Here is a 15207-nt window from a genome sequence, read left to right as displayed (position 1 = left end):
TGCTTTGGTTCTGCCAGGGACTGCTGGTGTTAAGACTTGTTTGGAAGTAGATAATTATGCATTTTCAGTGCAGATGCTTTCCAGACGTTGTTTTGTTTGCCTTTTGAAGTTGTTTATCTTCTTGGCATGAAGGCTTGCACAGACCTCCTGTCGCATCAGAAGCAGCTAACAGTTGGCCTTCCCCCAGAACCGCGTGAGAGGATCATCACAGCGTAAGTATTTAACAGCTTTTGAGAGTTTCCCTGAACCTTCTCCGTGTCTACTAGCAAGTGCTCAGGGAAGAGCCAGAGGCAAGTTGTGAGAGCATACATTCATCTAAAAGATGGATTCAGCCAGGTTTCACTTTTAACAGAGATTGCATGAATAGTTTGCAGGGCTGTGGGTAAGTGTGAGGACTGTAATTGGAGAACCCATTCAAAGCAAAGGGTAGCAGTGAATGGGTGTTTCTCGGAATGGCAGGTAGTGACTAGTGGGGTGCCACAGGGCTCGGTATTGGGACTTCAGCGGTTTACAATTTACGTCAATGATTTAGAGGAAGGCATTGTGAATAACATCAGCAAGTTTGCTGATGATACTAAGCTGGGTGGCAGTGTGACATGTGATGAGGATGTTAGGAGAATTCAAGGTGACTTGGATAGGCTGGGTGAGTGGGCAGAAACTTGGCAGATGGCACTTAATGTGAATAAGTGTGAGGTTATTCACTTTGGGAGCAAGAACAGGAAGGCAGATTATTATCTGAACAGTGTGGAGTTAGGTAAGGGAGAAATACAAAGAGATCTAGGAGTACTTGTTCATCAGTCTCTGAAGGTGAATGAACAAGTGCAGCAGGCAGTGAAGAAGGCTAATGGAATGTTGGCCTTTATTACAAAGGGAATTGAGTACAAAAGCAAGGAAATCCTTTTGCATTTGTACGGGGCCCTGGTGAGACCACACCTGGAGTATTGTGTGCAGTTTTGGTCTCCAGGGTTAAGGAAGGACATCCTGGCTGTGGAGGAGGTGCAGTGTAGGTTCACTAGGTTAATTCCTGGGATGTCCGGACTGTCTTATGCAGAGAGGTTAGAGAGACTGGGCTTGTACACGCTGGAATTAAGGAGATTGAGGGGGGATCTGATTGAGACATATAAGATTATTAAGGGATTGGACAAGATAGAGGCAGGAAATATGTTCCAGATTCTGGGAGAGTCCAGTACCAGAGGGCATGGTTTAAGAATAAGGTGTAGGTCATTTAGGACAGAGTTGAGGAGGAACTTTTTCTCCCAGAGAGTTGTGGAGGTGTGGAATGCACTGCCTCAGAAGGCAGTGGAGGCCAATTCTGTGGATACTTTCAAGAAGGAGCTAGATGGATATCTTATGGATAGGGGAATCAAGGGTTATGGGAACAAGGTAGGAACCGGATATTGATAGTAGATGATCAGCCATGATCTCAGAATGGCGGTGCAGGTTCGAAGGGCCAAATGGTCTACTTCTGCGCCTATTGTCTATTGTCTATTGCAAAGACTACTCTGGCAATAGGCAGAACGCCTTACTCCCCTTGTTAAGCTATAATTAGTGAGTATCATGGCAACTGGAGTCTCACTGCTCCATGCACAGTACGTGTGGCAAAGCTGTGTGGTGTGTATTTGTCCTTGCTTTGCTACACTCATAAATCTGACCACTTCACAGGTTCAAAGTATGTATGCAGTATACAACTCTGAGAATCCTCTTCTCCAGATAGCCACGAAACAAAGAAAACCTGGGAAGTCAGTTCAAAGAAAAACAACAAACTCACCCCCCACACAGAAAAAGAATAGCAACACCATCATCAACCCCCCAAACCCCTCTCCCCAACAAAAAACTAACATAAACACAAGAACATCAACCCCTCCTCATATCCACTCCCCCAACAAAAAACTAACATAAACACAACAAGAACATCAACTCCCCCATACCCTCTTCCCCCCCCCACAAAAAACTAACATAATCACAAGAAGAACATATGGGAGACAGGGTTTAAGGGTCGGCACAACATTGTGGGCCGAAGGGCCTGTACTGTGCTGTACTATTCTATGTCCTATGTAACATCGCCCCATACACCCACCCCCATACACAAAAAAATGAGAAAGAATGGGTGAAAACACAGAATATAAAAATGATAAGACCGAGAAAGTCCATAGTCCAAATCCATAAACGCAGAACCTCAGTAACATCCTCGACATTGGAAGAGAGAGACACTGCTCAAACTCAGAGGCCTACCTTCCATTCGCAGCGATCGGCTACCAACGCAGAGGCCTACTCTCCATTCACAGCGATCGGCTACAAACGCAGAGGCCTACCCTCCTGCCACAGCAATCAGCTACAAACACAGAGGCCTACCCTCCATTCACAGCGATCGGCTACAAACGCAGAGGCCTATCCTCCATTCACAGTGATCGGCTACAAACGCAGAGGCCTATCCTCCATTCTCAGCGATTGGCTACAAACGCAGAGGTCTACCCTCCATTCACAGTGATTGGCTACAAACACAGAGGCCTATCCTCCATTCACAGCGATCGGCTACAAACGCAGAGGCCTATCCTCCATTCTCAGCGATTGGCTACAAACGCAGAGGTCTACCCTCCATTCACAGTGATTGGCTACAAACACAGAGGCCTATCTTCCATTCACAGCGATCGGCTACAAACGCAGAGGCCTATCCTCCATTCTCAGCGATTGGCTACAAACACAGAGGTCTACCCTCCATTCACAGCGATCGGCTACAAACGCAGAGGCATACCCTCCATTCACAGCGATCAGCTACAAACACAGAGGTCTACCCTCCATTCACAGCGATCGGCTACAAACGCAGAGGCATACCCTCCATTCACAGCGATCGGCTACAAACACAGAGGTCTACCCTCCATTCACAGCGATCGGCTACAAACACAGAGGTCTACCCTCCATTCACAGCGATCGGCTACAAACGCAGAGGCATACCCTCCATTCACAGCGATCAGCTACAAACACAGAGGTCTACCCTCCATTCACAGCGATCGGCTACAAACGCAGAGGCATACCCTCCATTCACAGCGATCAGCTACAAACACAGAGGTCTACCCTCCATTCACAGCGATCGGCTACAAACACAGAGGTCTACCCTCCATTCACAGCGATCGGCTACAAACGCAGAGGCATACCCTCCATTCACAGCGATCGGCTACAAACGCAGAGACCTACCCTCCATTCACAGCGATCGGCTACAAACGCAGAGGCCTATCCTCCATTCTCAGCGATCGGCTACACAGAACCTTTCTCCGGCCGCAGAGCAATCCAATCAGCGATCAAAAGGCAAGTAGTCGGCACTGAACCCAGGCTCAACTTGCGCATTCACCTCGATGTTTCAATCATTCTTATCGCTCTGATCAGCAAGTAATGGAAGCTATAATCAGCAAAATGGAGTCAAACACCTTGTAGTTTCTACGCTTCAAGGGCATTCAAGCTCATACTCACTTCCTGGAATCTTCTCAGAGACAGCAAAGTGCTCGATCACCCAGTCGATCTCCAAACTGTAAATCACAGGCTCTGACACTTCCGGAAATACATCTAAGATGAAAAATATATGTAAAAGAAATAAAATATACAGTTTTGTGGTCTATCCAGAAGATGTCGGCCGAGGGAGCATTGTATGCGGCGTCATCTTGACCACTTACTGTTTTTCCAGAAGCATCTGCACTTTGCATCCAAACTTCCTCCCTGAAGGAAATAAGTGAGTTAAGTATTAAACTGCAGGATTGGTCTAAGTTACTCTGGTTGACTGTGTGAGAGTAGATTTCACATTATTTAGTGTGTGTGTATATGTTGTACACTCTAGACATTGTGCATGTCTTATCAAATCTGTATGCTGTTCCTCATAAGTGCTGTACTGATGATCTAACCAATGTACATTTCGATGACACTTGTTTAAAAAGGGGGACATGAGCTGAAAGAACTTTTGCCTTTCCTTCCAGTGCTGCAGCAAAAACGGAGATTTAGCAATGATGCCAAAAAGGCTCTGCTTCCTCCTCACCACAAGAGGGAGCACTTGCTGGGTTGGCATTGTTTTCTGAGCTTGGGAGTTCCAGTGTGAACCACCTTTAAACACAATGGATGTATGTTTGAAGATCTGCAGGGGTACAGACCCAGTCCTGTGTTAAATTGGGTGACTGACACAGTCAGGATGTACTCCAAATCTAAGGAAGCCTGTTCTCTGGTTGCATTCAGAATATCTTAACTTCAGCTGTTGATGTGTTTGACTTAAACTATTTTTGTTCCTCCAAGTTTTGGTCTAAAATGTGTTTATACTTGTTATCAAAATATTTAACATGTATGCAGCTTAATGAAATTAATTTGTCAATGATATTGCCATTAAGCAGTTTTAGCAGATTGTAATTTACTGTCTTCATCCCTGGTATCTGTATTGCAGACAGATTTAAATGCCAGAGTTTACTCGCTGATATAAACCCTGAACCTTAAACCTCACACCACCCAATTTCATCCCCTGTATCCTGCCTCCTGCCTCACAGTAGTGAGCTTTCTACTTCGCTAGGTGCCTGGTTCTGATGTGACACTTGTGCTGAGATTATTTTCTGATTACATCTCTCTATGGTTCTATATTGCCATTGTCCATTCTTACCGCTCCAAAAGTTCACTGTTGGCCAGCAAGAAAGTAATTTCCTTTTGAAATCTGTGGTAGTTAAGATAATTTTGGATTTTACATCATTTTTCTGAAAGTGATTCATTGTGAGGTTAGTATGTGGAAACAGGAGTAGGCCACTGGCCCGTTGAGCCTGCTCCGCCATCCAGTAAGATCATGGCCGATCTGACCATGGACTCATCTCCACCTACCTGCCTTTTCCCCATAACCCTTAATTCCCCTACTATGCAAAAAAAAAAGACATTTTTAAGCATGTTGAGAAGCTGTTCTATGTGCTTATGGAATGTGTTTGCTTTTATTTCCCAGCCCTCTACCCCCTGATGAACTGGCTGAACTTATTTATGAAGCAAGTGGTCAAGATATCAGCTTAGCAGTTCTGACCCAGGTATAGTCTTCACTGCATTCCTTTTTAAACAGTGTCGTTAAGAGTTATTCCACTAGTATCGTTATCTGACTCTAGTGCTCTCCCTGCATTTGAATTAGGAAATCATGGTCTACCTCGCAATGTACGTAAGGACACAACCCTCTCTCTTTGCTGAAATGCTCAGGCTGAGAATTGGACTCATCATTCAGGTGATGGCTACAGAGCTTGCTTACAGTCTCTGTTGTTCAGGTATGTTCAGTCAACAGAGCACGATATGAAATGCACTTTAACAACTCCCACTATTTGGCCCTGCAAGTTAACCCTCAATCTTTTGAAAGATTTGCCATTCAGAGAAGGAACAGCCTGGCCTAGGCAATGGGCATCAGCGCCTGTATCTGTTGGAACTTAGAAGAATGAGAGCAGTCCATAAGCCTGTAGGTTTGACTCGGTAGATCCAGGGAGGTCACATCTTACATCTGTAGCCTCCAGTTTTACTCAAACACTCTGACCATCACTTCTGAACTGCCAGTTCAGAAGTCTAGAACCAGGCTCACAGTTTTGAAAAGAAACGATAGAATATTTAAGATTAAATTGGGGAAAAAACTTTCACGCAGAAGGCAATGAGTCTTTGGAATTCTCTACCATGGTGTTTAGTCCTTGGGTTCATTGTAAATAGATTTCTGGATCTTAAGGAAAGGAATCTGGAGAGAGTGCAGGAAGATGGCACTGAGGTAGAAGATCAGTCATTGGGGCAGTTTGAAGAGCCGGAATGCTGTGCTGCTCTCTTACGTTCATATAGTCACAGAAAACAGGCCCTTCAGCCCAACCCAGCCGTGCTGACTGAGGTGCATATCTGAGCTAGCCTCGCTTAGCCCGTATCCTTCCAAACCTTCCTGATACATCTACTTGTTCAAAAGTCTTCCAAATGTTGTTATTATACCTGCCTCTAGCACCCTCTGCAGTTTGTCCCATACACACACCACCCTTTCAGTGACAAATTTACCCCTCAGGCGCCTTTCCTCTCTCATCTTAAATCTGGGGCCTCCAGTTTTAAATTCCCTTACTCAGGGAAAGGACTGTGACCATCCACATTATTTACACCCTTTAATATTTTAAAGGCTGGCTCTAAAGTCACCTCTCAGTGTCCTATACTCCAGGGAGCAATGTCTGAGACTCTTCCGTCTCTCCAACTCTGCAGTCCTGGTAACATCCTTGTAAATCCTTGTAAATCTTTTGTGCAGCCTTCCAGTTTAATGACACCCTTCCTGTAGCAGAGTCACCAGGACAGTAAAATATGACCTTACCCAGTGTCTTGTGTAGCTGTAACATGATGTCTTAACTCTTGTACTCAGTGGCATGTCTGATAAAGATGAGCATGCCAAATACCATCTTCACCACTTTGTACAGCTGTGTCAGCACCTTCAAGGAACCACGTACCTATTCGCTTTGGTCTGTCTGTCCTGTGACATTCCCCAGAGCCCTACTATTTACTGTGCAAGCCTTAAACTGCTTTGTTTTACCAAACTGTAACATTCACTGTTTAGCTGAGTTAAACTCTATCGGCTATTCTTTGGCCCACTGGCTCAGTTGACCAAGATCCCATTGTAACCTTGGGCAACTTTCTTCACTGCCCACTATATTATCGATTTTTGTTACATTGTGTTCTCATGTTGTGTTTCCATGTGTATAGTGTGCGATCATGCACAATCACCCTGTGACAACCAAAACTCTCCTGGGCATAGGTGGGGAGATCACGGGCCATCTCATACCGTACAGGATTACCTCTCACCTCCTTGATGACATTGTCTCAGAGAGCCACTGTGATTTCAGATCTAACAGAGGGACAGTGGACATGATCTTTGCTGTCATACAGATCCAGGAGAAGTGTCAGGAACAGAACCAGAATCTCTACATCTTCTTTGTGGACCTGACGAAGGAATTTGATACTGTCTGTCGCAAAGGCCTTTGGCACATCCTTACCAAGTTAGGCTGCCCCCCAAGGCTAGTCAGCATTGTCAGGTCATTCCGCGACAGCCTGATGGCCAGGGTCATCAAAAAAGACTGCATCTCTGACCTCTTCCTAGTAATTAACGGTGTCCAGCAGGGCCGTGTCCTTGCATCTACTCTGTTCAGCCTGCTGTTTGCACAATACTGTTCTCTGCTCGCTCACAGACTGATGTGGGAATAACAATTCACTACAGGACTGATAGACACTTCTTTGATCTGCGACACCTCAAGACCAAGACCAAAGTACTGGAAGCACTAGTACAAGACTTCTTTGCAGATGACTGCGCTCTTGCAGCGCGCAGTGAAAGGGACCTGCAGGAGCCCGCTGACTGCCTTGCTGTGGCTGCAACAACATTCGGCCTAACCATCAGCCTGCAGAGGACAGAAGTCCTACTTCAGCCCGCACCCCATACCAACCTTGTGGAACCACGAATTGAGAGTGAAGGCACACAGCTCAACAATGTTGACACCTCACCTCCTGCTGCAGTCTAGATCGAGAGATCTCATACAGACTTGCAAATGCTGGGGCATCCTTTGGCAGGCTAGGGACATGAGTGTGGCATCAGGGTGAAGACCCAAGATGGCAGTCTACGGAACAATGGTCCTGACATCTCTACCATATGGCTGTGAAACATGGACCCCATACTGCAAGCACATCAACATGCTTGACCAGTTCCATCTGTGAAGGGCTGAGAGCCCTGGAACAGAGACACAGATCACGAAGGCTCAACTTCGATGGGTTGGACAGGTGGTCGGATGGAAGACAACCGCTTTCCAAAGATGGTATTCTTTTCCGAGCAGGCACCTGGCACCAGAAAGCAGGGAGGCCCCACAAAGCGTGATCAAGACTGTGTGGAAGCATACTTCAAGGCATGCAGTATCCCGTGACTGTTTGGGAGGCCTTGGCCAAAGATCGTAATGGCAGTCTACAAAGGCACCAGCACATTTGAAGAGCAGTGGCTGAAGGACCTCGATCAAAAGCGCCAAGACCACAAGGAGAAATGACCCGACCCTTCAATGGCCGTAACGTGCCCGACCTGTGTGCGCATCTACACTTCCCAGCTCGGGTTTCGCTCTCATCAGAGACGTCACTGACGTCATCGATGTTTCTGACGGACTTCCAAGAGGAACATTGTTATGTTGTGTTCTCATGTTGTGTTTCCACGTGTGTAGTGTGTGATCATGCACATTAGCATGCACAAATAATTTCATTGTGTTTCGGGAAACGAGGTAGAAAGGGAGAGCTTGAGTTATTAGGAGAGTCTGAATAGGCTGGGAGTGTTTTCCCTAGAGAATAGGAGGCTGAAAGGTGACCTTACCCCATGAGGGACATACAGAAGATAACTTGGATGGTCACAGTCTTTATTCAAGGCAGGGAATTCTAAAACTAGAGGCCAAAGGTTAACAACAGGAATTCTGCAGATGCTGGAAATTCAAGCAACACACATCAAAGTTGCTGGTGAACGCAGCAGGCCAGGCAGCATCTCTAGGAAGAGGTACAGTCGATGTTTCAGGCTGAGACCCTTCGTCAGGACGGTCTCAGCCTGAAACATCAACTGTACCTCTTCCTAGAGATGCTGCCTGGCCTGCTGCGTTCACCAGCAACTTTGATGTGTGTGGCCAGAGATTAAAGTGGAGAGGGGAAAGATTTAAAGGAGACCTGAGGAACAACTTCTTCTACAAAGATGAGGGTGGGTATATACTATGAGCTTCCAGAGGAAATGGTAGAAATGGATACAATTACAATGTTCAGAAACATTTGGGCAAGTACATGGGTGGGAAAGGTGAAAAAGAAAATGGGTCAAAATTCAGGTAAGTCGGATTTGCTCGTCGGCAATTCAGATGGCAAGGACAAGTTGGGCCTTATTCTTTGCAACATCTTGTAAGTATTTTGCACTCTGTCTAGCAGTCCCTTCAATCTCATTCCCCCACTTATATCCCAGTAACTATTCCCTATCCCAGGCTCATTCATCCTTCCACCACTCAGTTACAAAAGGAGTGATTTCCCTCCTAGCTAGCACGTCTTTGGAACATGTAAGGAAAGTGGAACACTACAAGCGATGTAGACAGTTCATCGGAATACAGTATCCCTGTCTCCCTGTTTGAATAGTTCAAGCTTAAAATGACATCATGAATACTGTCCATTTTTAGGATGTTTATTCAGTATTTAACCACAAATGTTTAGTTGATTTAGTTGATTTTGAACGTCTAAGTGACATTCTCGAGAATTTAAATCAATATCAGCACTTGATGTTGAACACTGAGTGAGTGTTGTTATATAACACAGGATGTTAATGTCCTTTAAATATAATGTGAAATGGTGGAAGGAGGGGAGGGACAGGAACATCTGATCTTAGAACTGTTTATTCTTCGAAAGTTGCTGCCTGACCTGCTGAGTGTTTCCTGTATTTTCTGTTTTTTATTTTATATATTCTGTAGAGTTTAAATGGGTAACTAGACATAGACAAAGGACACAGAGCAATACAGAAAGGATCAGTTCCTTTGGCCCACGACAGTTTACCGCACTACTTTAATAAAGCGTAGTTAAACCAAACCTTCTGCCTGGATGTGGTCTATATTTTTCTATTCTCTGCATATTCATGTACTGTCCCTGACCGCTCAGTCCAGGCACCAGTCCCTATGCCCAGCCCATCTCTTTTTTAACTGCTCCCCTTTCACCTTTTTCCCAGGATCAAAATGATTAATAGATATCACCTAATATTCGTCATTTTAGCCCTGGTATAAAGATTCTGACTGACGACACTATCAGTGCCACTCATAACTTTATAAACTTCTATCAGGTCTCCCCTCAGCCTCCAGTGCTCCAGAGTAAATAACCCGAGCTAGTTCAACCTCTCTTGTAGTTCATGCAGCATCGTTGTGCGCAGTCTCCATAGCCTCCACATCCTTGCTGTGACAGGGCAACCACAATTGAATGAATTAAGTCGTATTCCTCCTGGAAACCGGAGCACCCAGAGGAGGTCCATGGGGCCACAATGAGAACATACAAGCTCCTTACAGACAGTGACAGGTATTGAACCCAGGTTGCTGGTACTGTAAAGCATTGTGCTAACCACTGCCTTACTGTATTGATGCAGGAAAAGCAGGTGTTCATCACTGTGGGATAGGTAATAAGTGCACAAGGGCAGGATGAGTACAGTTCATTATCACTCCAAGAATGTGGAGTGCTTTACAAGTTGGCAAGGTAGGAGGGCAGCAGGATGGGGTTTAGACCGGAGACGGGTATAACTTGTTTGTGTCTCTCTCTGATGATGTTTCTTAAACATGCAACAGATAAAACATTAAATGTAAATCTAATTCTTCAAATAACATTCTCATTATCCACACAGGGGAAGAAGCTTCTGAGAATTTGATGAATCTGTGCCCTTTTGACATGAAGAAACTCCTGCATCACATTCTAAGTGGAAAAGAGTTTGGTGTGGAAAAAAGTGGTCAGTGTCAACTTTATGAGGTTGTTAGAAATTAAGTGTTTCTTTTTAAATGACTGCAAGTGGGAGCATTTTTAATGTTTGCTATAAAATCAGTTTTCAGTCGTCGGCTGTTTCTTTGTCTCCCATTACTACCTCTCCAGTGTCACTTTCTGGCAGTCTGATAATGCACTTTCTTCTCTCATTTACTCTTTATATAAATATCTGAAAAAGCTTTTGGGATTCTCTCTTAATGGCTATCTTACCTTCTTATTTCATCTTTTCTCTTATGGCTTTTTAGTTGACTTCTGTTCATTTTTAAAAGCTTTCTAATCCTCCATCTTCCCACTGATTTTTGCTATGCTCGCTCTTTAGATTTTATGCTGTTTTTGACTTCTTTTGTCAGGCACAATTGCCTCACCCTCCCTTAGGAAAACTACTACTTCTTTGGGATGTATTTATCTTGCTGCTTCTGAATTGCTGTCAGAAGCTCCTGTCATTCCTGTTCTCTCATCATCCATGCCAGTGTCCCTTTCCAATCAACTTTGAACAACAGTTCTCTCATGCCTCTATAGTTTGCTTTACTTATCTGTAATACAGATTTTAGCTTCTCCCTTTCAAACTGTAGGATGAATTCTATCATATTATGATCACTGTCTCCTAAGGGTTCCTTTACCTTAAGCTCCCTAATCAAATCTGGTTCATTACACAACACCCAGTGCAGAATTGGGGATTCTACATACTCCAATCCTATATCACCTGTTTTAAGGATTTGATTTCATTTTTTATCAACAGAACATCCCCACCCTCTCTACCTACCTGCCATTTTTTTAAACAATGTGTATCATTGGATAGTAATCTCCTACCATGATCTTCCTACAGCCATGACTTAGTGATGCCCACAATGTCATATCTGCCAATTTCTAACTGCACTATAAGATCATCTACCTTATTCCATGTACTGTTATTATTAACATTATTGAAATCTTCCATGATTATCATAACAGTCCGAATGCAAGGTGTTCAACTTGAAATATCAGCCTATTCCTCTGCCTTCACAGATGCTGTCTGCCCTTCCGAGTTTTTCCAACATTTGTTTCTTCAGACCTTTGGCCAACATTTTGTCCCATCCTAATGTGTTATATAAGCAGCATTGTTCTTATGAAAAGTTTTATTTCATTTTAGGAATGATGTGGTCACTTTTTGCCTTCTATATTTTTCAATATATAGCAGTCTAACTGGATAATATGTTTTGTGTCTTAAAGTCCGACCAGTGGATTCTATTGGCATGAGTCCTGCTATTTCCATCCATGAAGTTGGCCACACAGGAGCAACAAAAACCGAGAGGGCAGGCATCAATAAGCTAAAGAGTGAAATGAAACAGGTACGTGAAAGAAGCGCAGGTGTTTGAAGTAACATCTGAAAGTGCTGGAAACGCTCAGCAGGTCAGGCAGCGTCTGTGGAGAGAGGAACAGGGTTAACAGTTCAGTTGGTCCAAAATGGAACTGAGAGAAAATGAGTTAGTTTTCAACAACAAAGAAGGTTGAACTAAAGAAATATCTCCGATAGGGTGAGGCCAGCCAGGTTAAGCAGATGGTTAGAAAGACATTATTTTGCTTTTTATGTATTCTGTGTTGCTAGTGACAGGACTGTGGGACATGCTTAGCAAGTTGGGTTTTAGTAATGGAGAGTGCAAAATTGAGCCGATAATACCACAGATGGATAATTGGCAGAAATAGTCAATTCTGATACAGATAGAAAGAGGGAGCAAGTTACATAAAGTTGAAAAAATCAATATCAAGTTCAGCAGAAATGAGTTGTTGTTCCTCAAGTATGCGTTGTTAGAATGCAGGAAGTTACAGACCGATAGGATAGAATGGTCAATGGGATGGGGAATTAAAATGACCAGTAACAGGGTTTTCAACAAAAGTTATCCTTAAAGCAGTCACCCAATTTGCGTTTGTTTGTGAGGAGACTGCACTATGAGCTTCGAATGCAGCACACTAGATTGGAAAATGTGTCAGGAAATCACCAATTCACCTGCAGGGACCACTGGAAATGCAATAGGTGTTGTCTCTGGCAACTGTGTGGGAAATTGCTTTAAGCTGGAGTAGTGAGGTTGGTGAAGATGGACAGGGATTTCCAAGAGGGGGAAAGATGTGTCATCTACCTATGATTTTGACTCATTTTTTCTCTGTGTCGGTAAACTCTGACCTGCTAGGGATGTCTCTCATCCTGCTGTTAGCAATAGATAACTAGGAACTATTAGATTAGATTAGAACTATAATCTGGTTCTGGCTGCCACAGTAACTCATTTACCTGTACCTCGTCAAGGATATTTCCTTTGTTCTACGTATCCCTCCCCCACCTTCTCTGTAATGGAAAGCTAACTTTCCCAGCCTCCACAGATGATGCCCGACCTGATGAGTTCTTCTAGCATTCTCTTTTTCTTTTTGGAATCTGAACATAAAAAATCTCTCTGACACTGATGGATCATTGCTCCAGGTTTTTCACAAAATCTCTTCTCTTTCCCTCAACCTCCCACATTCATCTGTGTTATTTTTCACAGTCTGGACTCAGTATGGATTGTGGATGTCTTTTCAAACACTGAAATGCATTCAAAACTCTGTCTCAATCTCATCAGAACCCAGAAACTGGGTTATCAGGGGAAGTTCTGCAGTCTGCACAAGCATTGAATTGCCCTGTAAATGCATTGTTTTATCAACAATGAACCAGATCTGATTAAAATCTAAAATATCCACGTGACAGGTAGTACCTCTACTGCTGAGTTCCATTGATAACTTCACTGAACTGCTCCCACAATCTCTGGACTCTTCATCTCATGTTCTCTATTTATTGCTTATTGATTTATTATTAATATGATTATTTTTTCTTTTGAATTTGCACAGTTTATGAACTTTTGCACATTGGTTGTTTGTCCATCCTGTTGGGTGTGGTCTTTCATTGATTCTTGGATTTATGCTCTATGCCTGCAAGAAAATGATTCAGGGTTGTATATGGTGACATTTGCATACTTTGATAATAAGTTTACTTTGAACTTTGAAATACATGTTTACAGTTTAAAGAATTATCCACAGAACTGTATAGTTCCTCCCCTTGACATGGGGTTTCTATGTATTGCTACCAAGATCTCTAAACTGTGGAAAATTATTCTCCACCATGCTTTTATTTTGGATCTACTATATAAAATCCACTTTAGGATTTAGCAGTTTCCTGTGTTTGCTTCACTGTTGCAATTCTGGGCCTGATTTTATTGTGATGATGTTAACTTTCAAAACCACAACATGGCAACATTGGAATTTAGTGATTGGAATTTTGTAATCTGGTGCTTGAGTAAAAATATGGTGAGTAATTCTGCTGTTACTAAGGGTATATCCGCACTACGCCGGATAATTTTGAAAACGAAGCTTTTTCTCTTCGTTTTGACCCTCCGTCCACACTAAAGCGGCGTTTTCATCCCCCGAAAACGGAGATTTTCAGGAACGGTCTCCAGAGTGAATAAATCTGAAAACGCCTAATATCTGTTGTAGTGTGTACGGGGTAAACAGAGAGATTTAAAAACGCTGTCATAACAATGCTTTTTCTGCTTCTGCTTGGTACTGCGCGGGCACTGCCGTACGGCTGTTATATCGTGCAGTCGGTTTGAACGGCGTGAGAGTTAAATTGTAAAGTGAGCTTTTTTGACTATTTAAGAACACTGTCATGACGTGCTGGAACAGATGGCCGCAGCGCGGCATTTCGTTGTTTTCTTGAACACAACCTCCCCACACAACCTAACAATTTCAGAACAGACAGCAACGAGACTGAAGCCAGAAGAGTTAGAAATGTACTCACCAAATACTTTGACCCATGACTTACTGAATAAATAAGTATACTCACTTTGCCCTGTTTTCTGTCCTTGCTTGTATGAAGGTGGTTTACCTATTTATGCAAGTAATTCTCTGACAATAGATGTGTAACAGCCTAATGTAACATTGTATGGAAATACAAGATAACACTGATGCAGACGTTTTATACATTTAACAAGGTGCTTTATTACTGCAACAGAGTTGGTCAGTTTTTCAATGTTCGTCGTCAGCTGGGTCATACTGTCCGTGAACTCCCTGTCGGTTGCCTCCATACGCTCCAGTATTTGTTTTTTTTAGTTTTAAGTCCTCCTGCGTGAGAACCAAGAGCAATTCCTTTTAAGTTTTTCTACTCTGTAACTGGACAAACGCGCACTAAGTATACCGTTTCCTCTTCGCTTGTTTGCTGTGTGTCCTTCTGTGTGTCAGTAGAGGAGATTTGCCCAAATATCCATGTTAGTGTGGACAGAGATATTTTGAATAACGCTTAGTGTGTACGCCTGTCGTTTTTACTCGAAACCGGCGTTTTCAAAATTATCCAGCGTAGTGTGGACGTAACCTGAGTTCCAAAGGCTGTCTCCAATGTTTGGGCCATTTTAGAGACCTATAGACTATCCCTGTGTAAAACGGACGGGATCTACTTTTACAAATATCCAATAAGCTGATTTTGTCTGAAAGTCAGAAAATGCACAAAAATCATTTGATAGGATAACCATGCCTCCACAGTATTAGAAAGTATTGCATTAGAACTACATAAGACTGATAAAAAGAACAAGTACACCATGAAGCTATGGTTCAGGATGGAGATGCCAGCCCTGGTTTAATGTGTTTCTGGAGATTGTACCACTTTGTCCAGTCATGAAGCCTCATGTCTCTGCTCTCAGTATGTTTACA

The 15207-nt window shown here is 43.4% G+C and overlaps 1 protein-coding gene across 5 annotated transcripts in view; it reads left to right on the top strand.

Moving 5' to 3' along the window:
- LOC134348223 (phosphorylase b kinase regulatory subunit alpha, liver isoform-like) overlaps positions 1-14668 on the top strand; it is a 180406-nt gene extending 165738 nt beyond the window's left edge. For 3 of the 5 annotated variants that reach the window (XM_063051273.1, XM_063051271.1, XM_063051272.1), the window contains exons 24-29: positions 133-212; positions 4955-5033; positions 5132-5261; positions 10370-10471; positions 11713-11831; positions 14162-14666. In XM_063051273.1, coding sequence (XP_062907343.1) covers positions 133-212; positions 4955-5033; positions 5132-5261; positions 10370-10471; positions 11713-11831; positions 14162-14221 — 570 coding nt within the window. In that variant the 3' untranslated portion in view covers positions 14222-14666. Of the gene's footprint in view, positions 1-132; positions 213-4954; positions 5034-5131; positions 5262-10369; positions 10472-11712; positions 11832-14161 lie in introns of all 5 variants that reach the window. The other 2 variants (XM_063051276.1, XM_063051274.1) reach the window with 2 other exon arrangements.
- Positions 14669-15207: the final 539 nt, after the last annotated feature.

Source organism: Mobula hypostoma, chromosome 6, assembly GCF_963921235.1.
Source record: "Mobula hypostoma chromosome 6, sMobHyp1.1, whole genome shotgun sequence".
In the NCBI taxonomy this organism is placed as follows: Eukaryota; Metazoa; Chordata; class Chondrichthyes; order Myliobatiformes; family Myliobatidae; genus Mobula; species Mobula hypostoma.
The sequence above is the reverse complement of the archived record's forward strand: the minus strand, read 5'-3'. Positions and strand labels throughout refer to the sequence as shown.